This window comes from Lacerta agilis, chromosome 4 (assembly GCF_009819535.1).
Source record: "Lacerta agilis isolate rLacAgi1 chromosome 4, rLacAgi1.pri, whole genome shotgun sequence".
Classification (NCBI taxonomy): domain Eukaryota; kingdom Metazoa; phylum Chordata; class Lepidosauria; order Squamata; family Lacertidae; genus Lacerta; species Lacerta agilis.
This window is the reverse complement of record NC_046315.1, coordinates 69841157-69863641: the sequence shown is the minus strand read 5'-3', so window position 1 is coordinate 69863641 and position 22485 is coordinate 69841157. Positions and strand designations below refer to the sequence as shown.

Genomic DNA, 22485 nt, shown 5'->3' with positions numbered 1-22485 from the left:
TTGTATGGGTAGAGGCAGCCCTTAAGGTATTGAGGTCCTGAGCCATGTTAAGTCTTTATAGGTCAACAGCAGCCCTTTGAATTGGGCCCAGAAACTAATTGGCAGCCAGTGCAGTTGTGCCAGGATTGGTGTTATATGCTCAAATTGTTCTAGATTGACCCCAAGAAAAAACAAGCTTTATATACAAGACACTTACTGTTGTAATATACCGAGAATGAAATTCTGATGCTTCCTTTAGGAAGACTAGACCGGGATGACTATTGACCACATCCTAAGAAAGAAGCACAAAGGTTAGAAGCATGTTGTTGGTACTTAAGCACAATGTCTTAACTTATTTGAAAAGTAGGTTTCATTTTTAGGAAGAAAAACAGAATTTCTAATTTTAGAAATAATAGGCAAAATTCCAGTTATTTGGGAAAAGGGTTCTTCTCCAAAGAGGAAGTAGTAATGGAGGAAAACAGTTTGGAGGAAGAGAGAAGACAATCATGGATTCAGAGTAGGGAGCTGGGCGAATGCACATATGTAATCCGAATGTGAGCTAGAAAAGGAATAGAAAGGCTTCAGAAAGCTATGGAGACAGAATGGCCTTCATATCAACTTTGGGTGAGAAAACTAGCACTGATTCATTTTCACCATGTTCTAGTAATCAGGCTGCCTAGGAATGGCTTCAGCTTTTTGATCTTTCAGCTTGTGTGTCATGGAGTTAGCAAATAAGGGCTAGTCATGTTTATTTCTTTAAAAAAGAATGGAAAGTAAAGTCTTTTTAAGGGTTCATGACATAAAAATAGAAAGCAAGAAAGTGCAATTTACTTGTAAAAATGGAATGAAGTCTTCTTGTACCAAATAGTTACATCCAGGGCTCTTGAGAAGATGAACAAACTTGGAGGCAGCATCATGGCAAGTCTGTAGAATCCTGAAATGCATAAGTAGTCTAATATGCACATGTATATAGTCCTACAACACCTGGAGGGCCCCAGGTGAGCCACACATGCTCCAATCATCTCCTACATATCCAACCAATCACTGCACTCTGCACGAGGACCTCTTGCAGATAGCATCCTATCAGGAGGTCTATTCTGCACAATGTTAAAATTTCTGGAAGGACATAGTGGCATGCATACCCCTAAACATTTTGTGAATCTTTGTACTTTTGTCCATTTACTGTATTTATTTTCCCCGATTTGAACTATAAAATGGTGATTTTCTTGAGTCAAAACTAGAGTATCCCTAAACATTTTTTTTTTAAGAAAAAAAAGCACTGGGCAATTGTTTTTACATGCATAACTGTTTTATATATGTCATTCTATTGTAATGCCTGAAATAACTATTAATAATAATATACATTTTTGGGATTGGGGAAGAAGACAATAAATATTTTAAAACTCTTGCCATGTTCCTTATTCTAATGCTGGTTTTTTTCTAGGAAAGTTATTCAGTTAAACTATTTAAAACATGATGAAATGGCCTTGCTAAATAAATCATACTTACTTCCGCCACATTGCAACAAATTTATGAACCGATACAAATCCTGTTCGTTCTCCTCCAGCACAAAAAAATAGTGGACCTTTCCAATATAGAGGACATTCACAAGCCTAGAGTTAATCAAAAGCAAAATTGAGGATTATTTTTTTAGAACTAACTGTCAGGTCTATTAGAATGTCAACATTTTGGAAAAAGGAAAGTAACTTTCATTTTTATTGCACTTTTGAAAGCATCAAAGTACATTGTTTAATTTATTGAGTGAAATGCTGTACTGCCCTAGATGCAGTACAACCTTATTTATACTCATTTGGAATTTAAGTTGAAACCTTTTGCTCATTAAAGGGATATTTCTGGCAAAAACGCCACCTGTAACATGCAAGGTCTTGCTGGACTGAATCCTATCACTTTTTCCTTTACTTCTTTTTAAATACAGTGGTACCTCTGGTTACGAACGCTTCAGGTTACGAGCTCCGCTAACCTGGAAATAGCTGCTCCTGGTTGTGAACTTTGCCCCAGGATGCAAACGGAAATCGCATGCCGGAGGCCCTATTGGCGAAAGTGCACCTCAGGATAAGAATGCTTTCAGCTTAAGAACGGACCTCTGGAACAAATTAAGTTCGTAACCAGAGGTACTACTGTACAACTCTTTCCATAGGAAAACCTGTTATTGTCAGCCTCTCTGTTGCATAAATAACTTATACAGACTGTCCGTGAACCTTAACTTGCTGGAGAGATCCTTAAGGTACAATATGTTTAGGTCAATTTTATGACTACACTGATGACACAAAGCCTAACTGTGCACAGCCATTTACAGTTCAACCTGGTGAATTACAGGTGAAACTCGAATAATCAGAATATTGTGGAAAGGTTCATTTCTTTCAGTAATTCAACTTAAAAGGTGAAACTAATATATGAGATAGACTCATGACATGCAAAGCGAGTTATGTCAAGCCTTTATTTGTTATAATTGTGATTATGGCGTACAGCTGATGATTGTGATTATGGCGTACAGCTGATGAGAACCCCAAATTAACAATCTCAACTTTGGGGTTTTCATCAGCTGTACGCCATAATCATCACAATTATAACAAATAAAAGCTTGACCTATCTCGCTTTGCATGTCATGAGTCGATATCTCATATATTAAACTCCAGTAGCTAATGAAAACAATTGCTTACATAAACGAACTTTTCCACGATATTCTAATTTTTCGAGTTTCACCTGTATGCACCATGCAAGAAAGAAACTGCTACCGCATATTTTGCAGATCTTTCTAATTCAGGCCATATTCTCACATGCTGCTAGTGGCATGCTGGTGGCTGGTGAGGAGTATCTCCACCAATGCACCCACACAGTGCCAACCATCCTGCTGCCTCATCCCTCCCCCTCCTGGTAAGTGGCAGTGACTCCGCCATTATGGTCAGAGTAGGTCCCACTTAAAAATTATTTCCTCCTTCCCAAATAATATACTAAGGATGCAGCCCTATGGACACACCTAGGATTGCACTGCACACACTTCAGTATATTTGATGCTCTTCATGAACTTCATATCCTTCTGGAAAAGAAGAAGAAAAACCTATTGGCTCACCTTTGCAACTTTACCCATATCTTCTAATGTTGCTCTCTCATTTGGAAACTGAGCAAAAGTTTTCTCTATCTTAGTAATAACACTATCTATGTTCACTTTTTCTTTCGGACATCCTTGAGGAAAATAAAATGTTGGAATGGTTTGGCTCAGTGACGATGTCAAAGGTTCTTCTTTCTTTGACTGAACCTATAGAAAAAGGAAAAATTAACTTTAAGACATAAACTAAAATAGGCATCTTGATAGTTTTGTCTCCAAGTCTTGAAATGTACACTTAACAATCCTACCACTATAACATTTGTATGGTAATATTGGAATAACACTTAAACTGGGGTGGGAGGCAAATGAGAGATTTTTCTGAAGCCTAACAGTGAAAGTCACTATTCTTTAAATTTGTGATAGAAAAAAACTGCCTTTTGCCTTATAGCCTCCTCTCACGCTTTTGGAAATGGGAAACAAAACATCTGCAATTGCTCAAAGGTTAATCTATTACTGGAACCAACATAACCAAGTAATCACTAGCAAATAATGAACAGTTTTGCTAAATGTGTCAAGACTACACTATAATTTCCAGTTGTTTAGCAAGTTCTTTTCCAAATTCAAATGGGGAGAACAATGGGTGGAAAGTAATACTGTATACTTGGAAGAAATGAGGGGGCGGCTGCATTTTATTTTTTTAAAGATTCAGTTTAAAGAGGGGAAGAAATCGCATGTCAACGTATGTATAGATGTGACCATTAGTCAAAATAAAAAAGAGCAATAGCAGTTTTTAATGAGCAACTTGATAAAAAGTTGCTTTTGGTAAACAAGGATTTATCTTTTATTCATATTGCTGTCTGGAAATATGACAGCATACAGCAAAGGGAACAACAGATGGAATAAATCTGAGAAATGCTACACCAAGGCTGCAATCTTATATGCACCTGGAAGTAAGTCCCATTGAACTCAATGGGGCTTGCTTCTGAATAGACATGCATATGTTTGCACTATAAAATAGAATTGCATACTGTTCTGAAAAGTTAGCTTTATTTATAAAAAAATTATAGATCACCACCTCTCAAATAAGGTATCAAGGCAATATACAACAGAATATGCAAGCACAATAAAACATGCACCATAAAACAATACAAACAATGGTAAAAATGGCTGGTTCTTCTTGAAAAGGTTATGCCTGAAGAATCAGCATGGAGCCAGCAACACTAAATGCCCTACTTCTAGTTGAAGCAATTTGGGCTTCTGAAGCAACCAACAGTGCTCCTCTGTGTGATACGGAGACTGAGCTGGGATATCGTATAAGGGCTCAGGAGGTCCTTAAGATATCATGGACCTAATTTGTTCGGGGCTTTGAATATTAATATGAGAACCTTGAGCCTGGCCCAGTTGTATATGGTGCTGGGGTGGGGGAGGACAACCGTATTTCCAATAGTGAAGGGTCAGAGCTTCAGTGCTCTTCATAGCTAATTCCCTACCCTATGACTAATAGGGCCATAAATTATACAGATTGCAGGGTTTAAACTCTCTTGCCACATAATATTGTAGCACATACTGCTACATAAGTGTATACACACAAAATGGCACAAAAAAGTTTCAGCTAAGAAATGAAAACTGAAGTTTGCAAAACAGCTCACTACAAGCAAATTCATGACAACAAAAAGCAGCACTAACACACCATACAATTTAAGCTTGTAAGCACTAATTATTTTCTACTGCAGCCAAGTGGAGGACAGCAGAGTGTAACATGTTAAGCCTTTAAATTTGGGAAATGTTGATTATATTTAGCATTCCCTTCTTTACAAAAGTACTTTGCTCTTTACATGTTAGGCTTGTGACAGCTAAACACGACCACCAGCTGTTTGAGGAAACACAAACATTGCCACCAGCAGGTAGTAAGGCCTTCAGTAAACACCTTTTAGAGTTTGAAGTAGATGATATATGCTGACACATTTTTTTTCTCCAAAGATGCAGAGAAATGATGACCAAAAGGGGTGCACAAGCATGCACAATGAAAAAATGCTTTGGTATATGGTATATGGCAAGAGCAGAAAGAAAGCAATGTGTTCCTGGCAGTAGGCAACTGGGATTGATTAGGCATTCTGCTGTTTACCAGCTACCTCGCTGCCTAGCAGTCTTCCTGCCTGAGCCGACAAAGCTAGTCTCATAGGCAGTGTTGAGGACTCCCAGACTGCTGGGTCTGGAGGACTTCAACATCCATGCCGAGGTGACTGGCTCTGGCCCCTAACATCACTGGCCCAACGCTTGTGGCAGGCCACACTCTGGGCCATGGAGGTGATTAATACCTCCTTGTGAGAGGCGGTGGCCCCTACCTGCTTGAAGGAGGCAATGATAAAACTAATCCTCATTAAACCAATCCTCCCTGCATTTGGAAAATCTTAATTAACTATCAGTCAGCTGCCAAGCTCCCCTTCTTGGACGTTATTGAGCAGGTGGTCATGGACCAGAACCAGGTGTTCTTGGAGGAAAATGATGTTCTAGATCTATTTCAATAGGGGTTTAGGCCCGGTTTGAAACATAAACTGCTTGAGATGAACTGAATGATGATCTCTGTTGGAAGAGAGTTGGGGATAATATGTCTATTTCTCATCCTCTCAGTGGCTTTCAATACTGTGGTATCCTTCTGGAGTGGCTGTCCGAGTTAGGTGGCACTGCTTTGTGGTGGTTCCAGTCCTACTTGGATGGTTGTTTCCAGAGAGTGATGCTTGGGGAATGATCTGTGGGCCTGTGCAGCCTTCAATGTGGGGTTCCTCAAGGTTCAATTTTATCCACTATGCTGTTTAACATCTACAGGAAACTGATGCGTGGGGTTATCCAGAGAAGACTGAGCCACTGTTAATGAGCAGTTCCCTAGGAGGTTGCCTGCTCTTGTTGGGGTCACACTACCACTGAAGGAGTGGGTATGCAGCTTGGGGGCACATCTGGATCCTTAACTGTCGCTTGAGGCTCAGGTGGCCTCAGGGATGCAGAGTGCCTTCCATTAGCTTCAGCTAGTGGCCCAGCTGTGCCCCTATCTAGAATGGTATAGCCTAACTACTGTCTATGCTCCGGTAGCCTCTAGCTTAGATTACAGCAATGTGTAATATGTAGGGTTGCCTCTGAAGACAGTTTGGAAACTTCAGAATTGGTGCAGAATTCAACAGGCAGGTTGCTTACCGGGGCAAGATGGTTTGAGCGTATTACACGGAACCTGGCCCAACTGCACTGGTTGCAGTATTGGTTTTGACCTATAAAGCCTTAAACGGCTCAGGAACACAATATCTCAAGGACCAGCTCTCCCCATATGAACTGACCTGGACAGTACAATCATAATCTGAGGCCCTCCTTCATGTGCCTCCTCCATGAGAGGTCCAGAGTGTGGCAACACAAGAATGGGCCTTTTCGGAAGTGGCTCCCCATTTGCTGAAAGCTCTCCTCAGGGAGGCTCACCTGGAGCCTTCATTACATATACGTTTCTGTATAACAAGGCCTTTGGCTGATAAACTTTCTATGGCCCTTTAAATGTGTTTGTAGGAGGGGGACTATTGATGTGTTTTATTATGTATTTTGTGTTCTCATTTTGTATTTTTATGTTTCAAACCACCCTGTGGTCTTCGGATGTAGGGCACTAAACCAATTTAATAATAAATAAATAAATAAATACAAAAATGCTAAAAAAAAATAGACTATGTGTATTTATGAGCTGCGTAACATGCAACTTCTATTGCATAAGCTTGGAGCAACATTATATCAAAAATAGATTATTATTAGGACAATCAGTCTTTAATCAAGTTTAGATTTGACCTCAAGAACTTCACAATATACTAACTTTGTTCAAATATTGTACACTACTCCTTTGCTAAGGGATAACACTGTAGATGTTCTTTGTTTTAAATGTCCACAACAGAAAATCTGTGGGGTTTCAACACAGAAATTTTCCTTCAATTATTTATGAGCTCTGATAGCAGCAAGATTCAGCCTGCACACATCTAAACAACTGTTTCTTCACAACAGCCCCCACAGAGAGAGAAACTTGTTTGTGACCAGTTATTACTCAGATATGGAGGGGAGAGAAAGGTGTGCTACTGATTGAAGTGAATGTACTCCAGCATGAATCTGAAGGCATAGACACATGATTTGAGTTAGAAAAAAAGAGCTCTGCAGTCTTACAGGAAGGCATGCAAGAGTACAATGCCAAACAGTGCTCCTCACACATTCATTGTTAGCCATTGTGATAGTACTGGCAGGCAACAGAGACTGCAACAGCACTTTGTATTGTAACACATTCTGCTCTTTCCTAATAAAATCTTCAGGTCTGTTAAAGCACATTTAAAAAACAAAATGTAACTTTAAATGACACCTCTACTCAGAGATCTGCACTGGTTGTTACTGGGCCACGTTCAAGGTCTTGCTGTTAGTATATAAAGTGCTTAACCGCTTGGGACAAGTTTACTTGCAGGAGTGCCTTACTCTATATATGCCCACTTAACCGCTTCAAAATGTGGAACTGGCACGGTTACAGGTGCCACGTAATACTAGTTCTGCAGTAAACAATAAATAATAATCCTATTTACTTAAAAAACGCTTCACACACTACACAGTTTACTGGCACAAGCAATGGGTAATTCAGAGATTTTCACACACAGCACAATCCTACACATGGCTACTCAGAAGTCCTCCTACTGAGTTCAACATGGCTTGCTTCCAGGTAAACAAATGTAGGAGTCCAGCTTAAAAACAATTCCAGAAAAGATGAAAAAGGAATGGCACTGCTTGTAGTGCAACTACCCACTTAGTCCAGCCCAGTAGTTAAAGTTAATGGTCTAGACCAGGGGTAGGCAACCTAAGGCCCGTGGGCCGGATGCGGCCCGATTGCCTGCTCAATCCGGCCCATGGACGGTCTGGGAATCAGTGTTTTTACATGAGTAGAATGTGTCCTTTTATTTAAAATGCATCTCTGGGTTAATTGTGGGGCCTGTTTGGTGTTTTTACATGAGTAGAATGTGTGCTTTTATTTAAAATGCATCTCTGTGTTATTTGTGGGGCATAGGAATTCATTCATTCCCCCCCCCAAAAAAAATATAGTCCGGCCCACCACATGGTCTGAGGGACAGTGGACCGGCCCATGGCTGAAAAAGGTTGCTGAACCCTGGTCTAGACAAGAGCAGAAAGAAGATAGAGCGGGATCAATGACAGATTTCTGGTGGGCAAGTGTTCTGATTTCAAGCGATTAACAACAAAAACTTAAAAGTATGCATTGCTTGAAACAAAGTTGGGGGAAACTCAGTGACCTCAGTTTTGGAAATGCAAACAAATTCCTGATCCAAGCATTTGTTCAGAGGCACTCTGTTCTTTAATTATATGCCTGCCCTTCTGAGCCAATTTTTGCACCAATATCTGACTGAATGGCCTCATGGTACTAGCAAAAAATGAAGTAAATCCCCACAAGTCTGGAGTTTCCCAACTCCTGACCCAGGCAACAAGTTGAAATAGCATAGATGAGGGAAGAGTCACTAGAAGGTGCATAAACAGTATACAGTAATTAATTATTAGTGAAAAATAGCCTTTCATCCAGAAATTTGAAAAAAAAAGCCACAGGCAAATGTTCATTGACATTAGATCAATAGTTATTATATGAAAGACAAATATAAAAAAGTTAAATAAAAAGGTTTTGAGACCCTGCAACTCAATAATATGTTACCTCCTAATGTCAGAAACACTTCTTGACTACATCTTTGTACTTAAGAGAGGAGGTTCTTACAACAGAAGAAGGGACAGTTGCCCAATATATAATGAGCTTGCAGGTCTATATTTATATTAAGAGTTTGTGGCTGCAACACACACACGCCCAAGCAAAACCTGAAAATGGGCTATTTTTATATCTAGCGATCAGAATCTGGGGTATGAAGGTGACCTCATAAGAGAGGCCAGCATTCCAGCACAGGGCAACCCAAAGCCACAAGTGGGAGGGAATGTCAAGCTACAACCGTTCAATTGCCTCTTTGCACATTTCAAGCTGTGGATTCAGAGGAAAAAAGGGGTAGGACCATCTCACTCTCTGCCTGATGCATATATATAGAATTATATATACACAAGGCCACATTACATATATATGCTACATACACACACCTCTTTCTCTATCACCTTAAAATATATGAAGCACAAAGTAGCTCAATGGTGCAGTAAACAGATTCAAAAATGTTTCAAGCTCCCTAATAGAGGAACACTGGGCTTCTTTTAAAAGGAAACTTCCTTTACACTCTCAAAAAGAAAAGAAAAAAAAAGAAAAAAAAGCTGATTGTCCTGCAAGTTCTTAATCAGACTGCAGGGAGGACACTTGCGGAGGGTGGGCCCTACTGGATGGATTCCTCCCACAGCAAGAATTCCCTGCATGCCTGACTTCATCTACACTATCCCTCCAGTAACTGAAGGGAAGCAATTGCACTGAGGTTCTGGTCGATGGACTCATGTACAGTGGTACCTCGGGTTACATACGCTTCAGGTTAAGAACTCCGCTAACCCAGAAATAACGCTTCAGGTTAAGAACTTTGCTTCAGGTTAAGAACAGTTTCAGAAGAAGAAGAAGAAGAAGAGGAGGAGTTTGGATTTGATATCCCGCTTTATCACTACCCAAAGGAGTCTCAAAGCGGCTAACATTCTTCTTTCCCTTCCTCCCCCACAACAAACACTCTGTGAGGTGAGTGGGGCTGAGAGACTTCAGAGAAGTGTGACTAGCCCAAGGTCACCCAGCAGCTGCATGTGGAGGAGCGGAGGCGCGAAACTGGTTCACCAGATTACGAGTCTACCACTCTTAACCACTACACCACACTGGCTCTCCAGGTTTGAGGTGGCTCCTGCTGTCACATCATAGTCTGGTATATGGTAGGATGGGGGTAGACAGAGACAGAGGCAGAGAGTATTTTCTGCTGCACCCAGTACACTGCAATGTGGGTTGGACCCTCTGTCCCAACCACACAATCTTTGGCAAGGTCTGCTGCTATCAATACTAATTAAAACTACAAGTCTTGTCCTACATGTAACTTGACCCCCTTGTCCCTCTATCACGCATATACATCCTTCCTCACCCAATCCAGTCACTGCATATATTTACAACTACCCTGCCACTAGCCGATTATTGCTCACACATCACAACCAGCAATAATAGATTGACATAATCTTAGCTACAGCTGGAAATCAAGAAACGGCCCTCATGTAAGTTAGTCAAGCCAGACATGATGTGTATTTTATCATCAAGCAAGTATGCATGAAGAAGACTTTCCAGAAAACATGTTTCCATCTCTGAAATGGGCAGTGCACTTATGCATGCAAGATGTAAAAAAGAAAAAATGAAAAGAAAAAAAAAGAATACGCACATTAACAGTTTTCTCTGGGTGGTGATGACAGACAACAGGCGACAAGGAAATTATTGGCTCATACTCACCCAATAAACTTCCTGGTTGCCATCCCCCACCATCAGTGTGCTGTCCTCCCCACTCCATAGTCACTCCCCTCCCCATACCTTGTAGCTTATTGAGCACAAGTGGAAAGGGCTTGCCTCCCCCCTCTTCTTTGCATACAGGATGGCTAGCCAAGCCAGAAAGTGCAACACCAGTACTCCCCCAACTAACTATCTTAACTTGTCCAGAATGCCCTATAAACAAAGCTTTGACAAAGGGGGAGACACAGAAGATCCAGGCCTGGTGCAAACATTTCATAGCTTCAGCCCTCTGGGCCCACTTACTAACAACACCCCTGGGTCTACCCATATATGTATAAAATGCTGCAGCAGGAAGGCTAGGTTGTTGGGGATCCTGCCACTCTAGTTGCATGCCTGCGCACATGCATCACTTTTTACTCCAACTTGGTAAGTAAGTTGGGAAGAATAGCATTCAGCAGATTAAATTTCCACTGATGCCTGTGTGAGGAAATGAGGCATTATTATTATTATTATTATTAATATTAATATTAATATTATATTCTGGGCAGCTCCCAACAAAATATTAAAAACACAATAAAACATCAAAAACTGAAAACTTCTGAAAGTGCAGAAGGGGGGGAGAGATGTGAATAAGATAAATGTAGACTTTAGCAATTTAGCTTCCAGTGTCAAGCTGCACTCCAGTTGAAAGCAAGATAGTTATTAGATATTCAGCTTTGAGAACAAGACTTCACTTTGTTTTCTGTCTAACTGTGCAATTTTGAAGATGCTCACATCAACTAAATACAGCTTTGTCAGGGTGGTGAAAGGCAGGGTGAAAAGATTAAACATTAAAATGCATGGTAGTCATCAATGTATTATATCTGATTATAAGCAACTAAGATCTGTATTTTCTCCTGATCAGATTACAATACTATAAAGTAGAAAATCATGGTAAGTTGAGAAATGACATTCACTTATTTATAACACGAACTGGATAACATTTATAACAGGATGCTGGACATGAACTTTAAAAATGAATTTCATTATGCAAGATGGTCAGGATAGATAAGTATGCAAATAACTATTAATTGTTTATTTTCTACTGAGCAGTTTCACATTCAAGGCTAAAAAAGGAACACTTATGCTGAGGAAAGTTATATTGTTCAACACCCCACTTTTACATACGGAGTGTAACAAACAGCATGTCTCAAGGCAAACAGTAGCAACAATAACAGGAACAAAGTAGCCATATTCAAACGCAGGTGTATTTGTTTTTATACTAACCTAATAAAACCACTTGAGCTTTTAAAAATGTTCAGAGTTCAAGGCATATCTGGCTAGTTTCCACTCAAACAGCATGAACACCACCACCCCCAACCCTCAAAATATTACACACACACAGTCCAGCCAAACTCATAATGGTAAACAAACCTGGACTTGCTGGAAAGCTTTGAGTCTCTTCTTGAATCTGGAAGGCAGAACAAAATCACATCCCCGAGCTAGCAATGCCAATTCCTTTCGTAGATCAGGATCTTGCCGTAAAGAAATCTCCTTTATCCTCATGTTTTCAGATTTCATATACTGCTTGTGTGTGCACCAGTCCAGGCACTTGAGTTCCAGTAAACAGCAGAGTCCTATTATCACACAGTGCCACTTAAAGCAGCAGCTGCGTTTTACTTCTGTGTTATTCTGAGAGCGAGTTCAACTTAGCCTGCTCCATACATTAAAAGGGAACTTGGCTAGAACTGCGGACACAGATTGGAAAGTCACTTTGGGAGCCTGCCCCTTACTCCATGCATTCCAAAGTCTTAATGGTATGGTAGAGTATGGAAAAAGACACAAGCCTGTTATAAAAGCGGCACTTCAAAACCATCAATAAAAGTAACTTCCAATTTAGTGAAACCAACCAGGGAGGAACATGAAAATACCAGACGTAGCGGTTTTGTAGCTTCCTCTCTTCCCTTTTGTCACAAGTCACAACTGCTCAAGTCTCAAAGTAGGCTATTGAAGGATTAAGGCTTGCAGGCGCTTCCAAACTTGCAAAGCCCTTTGAGTGTTTTGTATGTCAGAAATGAAAGCCACCTTAAGATAAACTGTGGATCTATGTGCTTGTATAAAAATAAGCAGCTATAGTAATGCCAAAGCAAAAAATAAAAATAAAAAGCTTAACTCGTTTTTTTCTTTATTTTTTTGGGAGGGGGATATTTTTAAGAGTGAATATTGACATGACATAATAAATAATGGTTATTATCTGGCAATCAATTTATCCTTTATTATTTTTCTGACACATATGAATGTATTTCGTGTACCCTGGTTATCCTAAATCTTGATATGTAATTTATACACATTGGATTTGAATTTGTGTGTGTGTGTGTGTGTGTGTGTGTGTGTCTTCATTCACCACATAATGACTATATCATATACAGTCACAAAAATGGAAATATTATGGGTTCCATCCAACAAAATAGTGGGATGCAATGATTACTGGCCACGTAATGGGATCTCTCCTACCTCTCCCATCCCTGTGTATTTGTTTTGGGGGTTCTGCGACCCTACAGTGCAGATCTGGAGAGGTCATGGGGCAGAGAAGAGGAAGGGGAAGTTCTGTTGCACACTTAGTTGGGTACCACGCTATATAAATGGGAATAAAGTACCAAGTGAATCAAATGTTTCTGAATTCTTCCTAGAAAGTTTGTGACGTGTGTGTGTGTGTGTGTGTGTGTGTGTTTAAAAGGCAAGTAAGAGTGGGGGGAAAGAATGTGATAGAGGTGTATACAATTATGTATGGTTTGGAGAAGCTAGGAAGCTGCCTCATACTGAGGCAGACCACTGGTGCAACTAAATCAGTATTATCTACACTGACAGGCTCTTCTGGGTTTCAGACAGGAGTCTTTTCTAGCCCTACCTGGAGACACCAAGGATTGAACCTGAGATGCTGTGCCAATTAGTGGTGTCCATTCCTGTTGAGACATTTTTCTCCCCCTCTCATTATGTTAGAACTAGGGGACAACCTATGAAGCTAAATGATAGAGGAGATTCAGGACAAGGAAGCAATTCTTCATAGGTACATTGTTGAACTATGGAATTCCCTCCCACAATATGTACCGATAGCCACAAACTTGAATGGTTTTAGAGGATTATATAAATTTATGGTAGATAATGCTTGTTGCTGAGGTTCACAAACAGGAGAGAACTATTCTGATCATGAGTTTGTAAGCTTCCAACTGACACTTGGCTAGGTGGAATAAATAGGCCTGGCCTGATCCAGCAGCACTGTTCTTATGTAAGATCAGAGATGGCCTGATGTTAAGATTGAGTCAGCTGAATCACATTCCATTAATATAACGAGAAATCAGGGAGGGAATAGCTTCTATGGCTTCTAGTTAGAAAATGGTTCAACGGATTGATTTGAAACTTGACAGTGTAAGGATGTTTGAGGATGGTTCATGCCAATTTTGGTTAGACAGGATATGAAATGAATTATTTTGAATGGGTTGAGCAGTTGATGAGAGACTGTAGCATGTTGAAAGGTGCTGCGCCTTTTCTTGCATACACTTTGCTGGTTTTCTGGAAATATTTTTCTTTTTGTACTTACTATCTCTTAGGGGAAATGGTTTGCTGTTAGGTCAAAGAAAATGTTCAGTATGCTTGGTTGTAGTTTTTATTTAAAAGACATTCTTCTGGCCAATTTTAGTCTCTTGAAGTTTGGAACGTTGCTGTTACAAAGCAAGATTATCAAAGCATAGGGCTCAGTATAAAAGAATTGAAGCGTTTACCATCCAGGTAGGCCAGGAAGTTAGAAATTAGGTGGGAAAGGAGATGCGGATAAGAAATCACAGGTGAGTGAAAATAGTTTGAGAGGCATGGGTGAGAGGGATATCTGAGACATTCAGCGGCTGGATTTCTGAAGGGCAACTTTGAAGGCAAAGGGAGAAAAGGGGAACCAATGCTTGTTTCCAACAGGAAGCCTTGTATTAGAGGGAAGAATGGAATGTGGGGAGCAGGGCTGCCCCAATTGAACACTGTGAACATTCCATTCAGTACTTTCTCATATACATTTTTACTGTCTGCTGCATGTTTACTTCCTCTCCTTTACAACTGTGTCTATGTCCTGGACAGCTGATCAAGATCAGAAGGATCACTATCATGTCCCCTGGAATGCAAGGGATATCACCCAGCCAAGGAGCTGAGTATGTGTGCCTTCACCTCCGCCAAAACTACAGGCAGTGGCTCTCTCTCCAACAGCATAACTGGGACAGACAACTTTGAAGTGTTGGTATCCTAGGTAATTGGCTAATGAGGATAGCCTTGCCAGGAAGAACAGTTTAGATTTCTGAAAGGGGAGCAAGTTGGCAAATATATACAGAAGCATAGCTGAGATTTGTGACTTAAGAGTAAAATACTAGCAGAATGGATCTGGTTCCAATCCCTATACAGTAAGCCCACAACTTACATGGGGGTTACATTCTGGAGATCATGCCTAAAGCCGCAACTGTGTGTAGTCAAAATACATTGGCTTCAATGGGACTGCCAAAGTCTTTTTGCCCCTGACACATGCCCCCTTTCTAATAAAAATAAAAATAAAAATTGTCAAGCATGTAAAGCTGAATTTGCACAACTTAAATGCTTCTAAATTGCAGGGTTACAGTATTGCTTTAGCAGACAGTGAGATTTCACTTAATCCAAAAGAGTAGCTTGTAAAAGCAACAATTTAACACCCAAAACAAACTTTAAGGTTTTCCTTATGTTCAATGAAAAGTTGTCAGAGGTACAGCCTGTCCAAATATATCCTGTTGAGCAAAATATGAGTTATTGAAGTAACCGGAAGTAAAGGTAAAGGGACACCTGACCATTAGGTCCAGTCGCAGACGACTATGGGGTTGCGGTGCTCATCTCGCTTTATTGGCCGAGGGAGCCGGTGTACAGCTTCCAGGTCATGTGGCCAGCATGACTAAGCCGCTTCTGGCGAACCAGAGCAGTGCACGGAAACACCATTTACTTTCCTACCAGAGCAGTACCTATTTATCTACTTGCACTTTGACGTCCTTTGAAACTGCTAGGTTGGCAGGAACTGGGACCGAACAACGGGAGCTCACCCCGTTGCGGGGATTCGAACCGCCGACCTTCTGATCGGCAAGCCCTAGGCTCTGTGGTTTAGACCACAGCACCACTCGCACCCAAAGTAACTGGAAAGCAGCTGCTAATTCTTCTGAAAAATCCAAAGAACTTCAACTTGAATTTGAACAGGAGAAAAACTATGTCACTCTCGTTCTCCAGCAAACTAAAATAACTGTGGGATTATCTTGCTTGATCATTTCCATATAATGGCAGGGCAGTAGGCAGGAAAAGACAAGTCTATCAAAGGCCAACTAGCTCCCTGTTAGTAAGGGAAAGGAAACCCTCCCTGGGTGATGCATGTTGTGTTTTCTTTGTTGTCTAAACAGATCCATCATAGGAAAGAGAGTGTCAAGGGTTTTAAAACCTAGAGGAGAAAACCTAATGTTGAGAAAGAGCCTGCATCCAAATACTGTAACCACAATTTGGAGGTTTGTGTCTCCCTGCAGTAAGGGGATAGAAAAGAGTCTCTGTGATCCTGATGCCTGCTTCCAGATTCTCCTTGACAGGGGGGGAGGCTGGTAGAATAAATAGCATCTCATCAGGCCCAGAAAGGGAGCTGAATCAAATACTTCTTTTCCCAGAACTCAGAAAAACTTTACCAGAAAAAAGAACGAACTAAGAAATGCAAGCATTGGTAAGACAAATCAACGGACAAAAGTGGCTGAAGTTAAGGACTGCAGTTCATTCATTTCAGCTTTGTATTCTTGTTATTAAAGAAGTGTGCCTAGACATTGCGTTGTTGCGCCCATAACCTAGGCTTAAGGTGCCACTTAGCTCCTAACTTTCATATATCAGTTTCTAACACTGCATAGTTTCCTCAGTGCCTGCTTTTAAGCTTAGACATAAGTCAAGACATAGACAAATCAAGGCAATTCATCATAAATAATCTGTCTTGTTTTTTAACTAATCCTTTCAAAAACGTATTTTCTTAAAATAAAGATTTTGTGGGGGGGGGGAGCTATATTATGATAAATAGCACAGGTACCACCTTAATCTAAGTAACACATATTAAGGCTCCAATCCTGTAACACTTATCTGGAAGTAAGTCCCACTAAATTCAATGGGACTTACTTCTGAATAGACATGTATAGGATTGCCCTGCAAAACTTGCAGTTTTGTCCTTCAGTCTCATTTTAATTATAGCGTCAGAACCATTTCCTGTACGTTCTGTTCTGCTGCTTTCATGGAGTTACTGCAATTTAGGGAATGGTAGCCTGGAATGCAAAGTAAGCTTTTTTAAAAGCCACACATAATACTTCTGTGCAGCTTTAAAATCTGAGTGCACCAGAATTGCAGAACATGAGCAGAGAATGCCCAACATACTATGTAGACACTATTTAGAACAGGGCCAACCAATTGCACACAACCAGAAGTGCAGTCATAGCAATATTATCCCCCTGCCCTACAAAACAAGTGGTTGTATGTTAATCAAGTAAGAAATAATAATAATAAAAAACTCCCCTGTCCATACACATTCTACATGTTACATCTTGCAGTGTTTTATATGTAATAGGCTGGGCATGTCTCAGTACATTTGCTCCACAACTGCAAAGTCTTAAGGGCAAAGTTACACAAGCATTACAACAAAGCTAGGTAAATCACAAGGAATTCAACTTGTGTGGTAAAACATGTTTTTTGTTGAGATAACTTTAGAGGGCCAACTCCGATATAGATCAGGATATTGGGTTATCACCTCCCTGTACCCCTAGCAGGGCTCCTACATTTTAGAAAATCAACACAGCTTTCCTTCGTCTCAATGCAATATGAAAGCCACTTCCGCCTTAAGGAGGGGGTGGGGTTGCGGGCTTCACGACCTCCCCATGTGCGCAGGGGGTGCAGGCCAGCCCTGCGCGACTGGGAGATTCCTGGCTGCGTCATGCCCCTGGCCGGCCAATCGGGTTAGTCAAGGGGTGTGGCCTGCCCCATAAAGGCAGGATGCAGCCAGAGATTTCCCTCTTTTCCACCTTCCAGCTGCTCCGGTTTTCCCACCCTCCTGCCCTTTAAGGTTTTCTTTCTTTGACCTTGCTATGGACTTTGGTTGGTCACCGTTGAGGGGCCTGTTAGGAGTTTTTCCACTTGGCAAATTGGCACAAGCCACTTGGTTTTCGCCTACCGCGTAGCAAATCACCACAACTTTCAGGGTATTGGTGGTTAGGCATTGGAATAGTTCTGTAGATGGAAAGGGGGGAGATAGCGCCATCATCTGCTCTGCATATTGAAGGGTAGTCTGTTAAAGGATTCCGGGGGGCGTGGCCCTGTCCGAAGCCTAGGGATGTTAGGGTCTAAGGCACACCCCATACCAGTGACCCCGGGGGAGCTCTTAGTTGATGTGCATCAGCAAGACTCCTCCTACTGGTGGTTAACCCTTCCCGGACTTCCAGCAGATGGGCTGGAGTCATATATAATCGGTTAGATCCAATGCCTAAGCTAATACCGCTCATCACCTGTAACCAATACTGTAACCAAAGTTCTGGCCTTTTTTAGCCCATTAACCTTAAATAATTTTTGTCATGTGTCATTATTTCTACCTGAGCAGTCGGGAACTTGCCACGCAAAAGGAATCTATATGAAATAGAGTAATGAATAGAAGATGCTACTTTGGTAAGTTGAAGTACATGGTATATGTTTGTTGAAAACTTTTTTCTCTCAAGCCTTCTAAAAAAATGTATTGGCTTTTAGGTTTCAACAGTTCTATGAACAGTATTGTGTTTTAAATTCTATTTCTGTACATTGCTTGGAGTATTCTCTGATAGTACAGCGGTTTATACATTATAACATAAACAAATTATGTCTTAGCACTTAAGAACCATAGGGAATGTTCTGCTAATACAATAGGACTTTATTCCTCCTTCCTGATGTAGCCCTTATGTCCTCCTTTATAATGGCAACAGCTGGGTGGAAAATCAGCAGAATTGTCAACACACCCATCCTCACCATGATTGTCCAAAGAACTTTTTGGATTCAACCAGCATCTAGAAAATGTATTTTTTCTAATTTCTAGAAGTGTTGATAAAAACAAACCACAATCCTAAACATTTGCAATACTATGGCCTGGCCTGATTGTAATGTTTTGGCAAACTATAGTGTAGCATGAATAAGCAAGTGTGCTGGAGCACAACAAGAAAATTGTGGCTGCTTCGCTCCTGCCTTGCTATTGGGAGCTAAGCCAGTTTACATCTGAAACAAGACTCATGGTTTGTTTTGCTCTGAACAAACCATGAGCTATAACCAAAGTTTGTCTTGGCTTACCACTTGTGCTTTGTCTCCCTCATTGTGGATATACAACAGTTTTTCTTGCTTACACTGGGATCTCTTTAGCATGATGAACAGGGCTAGCAAACATGTACTGTATCTTTAGGAATAGAAGATCTATTTTTAGCAAGATGATTAGCAGGAGGAATTTGATGCTTGCCCTTGAAGACAACTGTTCACATAAGCTATATTTCATAAGAAAGGTATGAATTCCCTTTGCCACTGGGATGAAACCTTTTAATTAAACACAAACTTATTTATGGCTCAGTATCCACCATCTTTAGTTTGAAGAGCATGGCCAGAACACTTCTCCCAACCTAACACTGTCCTTCAAGGTTTAACTCAAATGCTTCCTGTCACTCTTCTCAACTGGATATGGCACAGGGCAGGTCATTAATACGTGTGTCTGCAGATGTCTTTTTGGCACCTGCAGGGTCCCACACACACCCCATCATTCCTCCATTGATATTAGGCTTGAAAAAGCCCATCTACTGGCTATTTTAAAAAAGGCTTCTTTCAAGCCTAATTGCAACAGGGAAGGGACAGGTTTGAGGGTCCCAAGTAGGGAGGTAACAATCCTTCCCTCTCTCATTGCAATTGGGCTTGGGGGAAAAGCATTCTGTTGTCTCCAATGGAAGGTTTATTCCAAGCCTAAACGTTGCAGGATATGTGTGTGTGTGCAGATCTTGCTGGGGTTGAAGTTAGCTAGAATTTTTTTTTATACAAAAGTATGGAAGATGAACCCATAAACCCAACATATCTAATTAGAGAGTTGTGAGAACAATTGGGAATTATCAAAGTGACAAAAAGTATAGGGAAATACAAGCCAAATAAGATATATACACAACAATTGGAAGCTCTGTGCAATGTCAGAACTGCAACTGACGTTAGCAAGGAGCTGCTTCTTTTCTAAACAGCCAGAACTGCATAGACATATATAACTGTGTTATAAGCAGTGTACTGTAACTTTGAAGGAGGTTTCCTTGAGTTTGTTTTCCCCTCCTTTCTCCTATAGCCACACCTCCTTGTGTGTTGTGTCATGTTTAGGTTGCAAGTCTGACAGCAGAGACTGTTTTAGTACTGATGTTTGTAAGTTGCTCCAAGAGCCTTTTTAAATGTCTTAAGTGAATGTATGATTACATGGAAATAGCTGGAATAAGGACTGATTACATGTAGTGCTTATAAATACTGCATATGGGAAATACAGGTGAAACTCGAAAAATTAGAATATCGTGGAAAGGTTCATTTCTTTCAGTAACTCAACTTAAAAGGTGAAACTAATATATGAGATAGACTCATGACATGCAAAGTGAGATATGTCAAACCTTTATTTGTTATAATTGTGATGATTATGGCATACAGCTGATGAGAACCCCAACTAAACAATTTCAACTTTGGGGATTTCATCAGCTGTATGCCATAATCATCACACTTATAACAAGCAAAGGCATGACCTATCTCGCTTTGCATGTCATGAGTCTATCTCATATATTAAACTCCAGTAGCTAATGAAAACAATTGCTTACATAAATGAACTTTTCCACGATATTCTAATTTTTTGAGTTTCACCTGTATGCTTATATCCATTCTATACTTACACTTGGGTTTTATCAATACATTTATGTCTCATATTCATGCTGATATTCATATACAGTATCTATATTTATATGTAACTTTTAATTCTAATAGCACACATATTTGTATGTGTAAGATAAGGAGTATTTACAGAAAGATAGAGACATAGATATCCTTTAACTTTTGTGATTTTTTGATGTTTAATTCACACAAAAAATGCTCCAATTGTGTATTTTCCCCCTTTGCATTTTCCTCCCATAAGCCCCTCAACGCTTACAAGAATACTGTAACTAATCAGCAGGTTTTTACTCCCAAGAGATTACATTTTGAATGCTCACAAACTGTACTATCACACTAATTTGCACCATTTGGAGCTTCACAGCAGCACCCTAGCACTTTGTCAAGATATCTGCAATACCAGAACTAGACAAGGTGCTATCAGGACTGTTGCTACCATTCAAACCATCAGGAGAAAACAAGAGGCACATTTTTGGTATTGATTGTTTCTGGGACAAGCTCATTGGAAGAGATAGAGAAAAATTAAGTAGTTTTCTATTGGCTGGGGCTAAATATGTTTATTATATTTTTCCAAATTACTGTTTCTCATCAGGACCTTAATAAGAGGTGCGTTAGAAATTTAAATAAAAAAGCTTTGATCAAATATTGGCCTTGCTCCCTGCCCCCCACGCAACAAGACAGTGTGCGACCTGCGAGTTATATGTCAAAGTACTCTTGCAACCGCCCTGGAGGGTCAGTTTCCCCACCCATGCCCTAGAAAGTAAAGTGGCATTATGAAACTGGTTGTCAGCTTACTACATAGAGTACTGGTCAGTTGCGAAATATAAAAACAACTGTTTAAGAATGGTACTTGATTTTTCCTCTTCCTTCCCTGTCCCTTTCTCCTTGTGTGTTGCTTTTTTATATTATATATAATATATATAATATACAATATATAATATATATTACATATTGTAAGCCTTAAGGCAGGAACAGCCTTGTTTTTATTGACTGCATGTAAGCCATCCAGGGAACCCTTTTAGTTGAAGATTGGGGTACAAATGCTCTACATAAAATCATCATAATCATAATGATCTTTTACAAGATAAAACAATCTTCACTATCTGAAGAAGTGTGCATGCACACGACAGCTCATACCAAGAACAAACTTAGCTGGTCTTTAAGGTGCTAATGGAAGGATTTTTTTGTTTGTTTGTTTCTACTATGGCAGACCAACACGGCTACCTACCTGTAACTTTTACAAGATAAATATCAAAACTACAGTCCATGAAATCAAGGCACTAAATATTTCAAAGAGTGTTTCAGGATATTTCACAGTGTATCATTCTTAATAAGTGAATACAACAGTTACAAACAGTAGACATAGTAATAAAATAAGCTCTAATTCTGGTTTTCATTTACAGCATTCCACACTATTTGAAGTCCTTCGTGAATGGAGGAAGCCCTAACAAGCAAGGAACGTTCATTAAAAACAAAGTCACTAATGAAGCCACGCTCGTGGTTCTGTACCATCAGTGCTGCCTGGTATGCTATTCACTAGACAGAGACAATTAACAGCTGGTGCAAGGTGCAGCGAGTGCTGACAACTACAATAAATAAATAAATTCACAGGCTATAAATAGCTCATATCTGAAGGAACTGAGGAAATGGTATCAGCTGCATGGCATTCTGAATACTGCCACAGCTGTTAGGTTCTTTGCTCTGCTAGAGTGTAAAAAACTGAAGTTCAACATAACAATATAGGAAGACAGAAGACAAGGCCTGAGAGACAGCCAAGACAATAGGTGGAAGTCAACGCTAGCTCTGCTCAAGAGCAGACGCATTGGTGTTAATAAACATGACAGTTAGACCCATTGAAATTAACCTAGTCTAAGTAAGGTTCAGGGATGCGGGTGACGCTGTGGGTTAAACCACAGAGGCTAGGGCTTGTCGATCAGAAGGTCGGCAGTTCAAATTCCAGCAATAGGTGAGCTCCCGTTGCTTGGCCCCTGCTCCTGCCCACCTAGCAGTTCGAAAGCATGTCAAAGTGCAAGTAGATAAATAG

The 22485-nt window shown here is 40.3% G+C and overlaps 1 protein-coding gene across 2 annotated transcripts in view; it reads right to left on the bottom strand.

Moving 5' to 3' along the window:
* Positions 1-22485, bottom strand: part of PPP2R3B (protein phosphatase 2 regulatory subunit B''beta) — a 37866-nt gene that overhangs the window by 10055 nt on the left and 5326 nt on the right. The window contains exons 1-5 of one of the 2 annotated variants that reach the window (XM_033147493.1): positions 11910-12434; positions 3071-3256; positions 1489-1592; positions 811-913; positions 197-271 (exon numbers count right to left, since the gene is read on the bottom strand). In XM_033147493.1, the coding sequence (XP_033003384.1) occupies positions 197-271; positions 811-913; positions 1489-1592; positions 3071-3256; positions 11910-12056 (615 nt within the window). In that variant the 5' untranslated portion in view covers positions 12057-12434. Of the gene's footprint in view, positions 1-196; positions 272-810; positions 914-1488; positions 1593-3070; positions 3257-11909; positions 12435-22485 lie in introns of those variants that run through there. The other variant, XM_033147492.1, reaches the window with a different exon arrangement.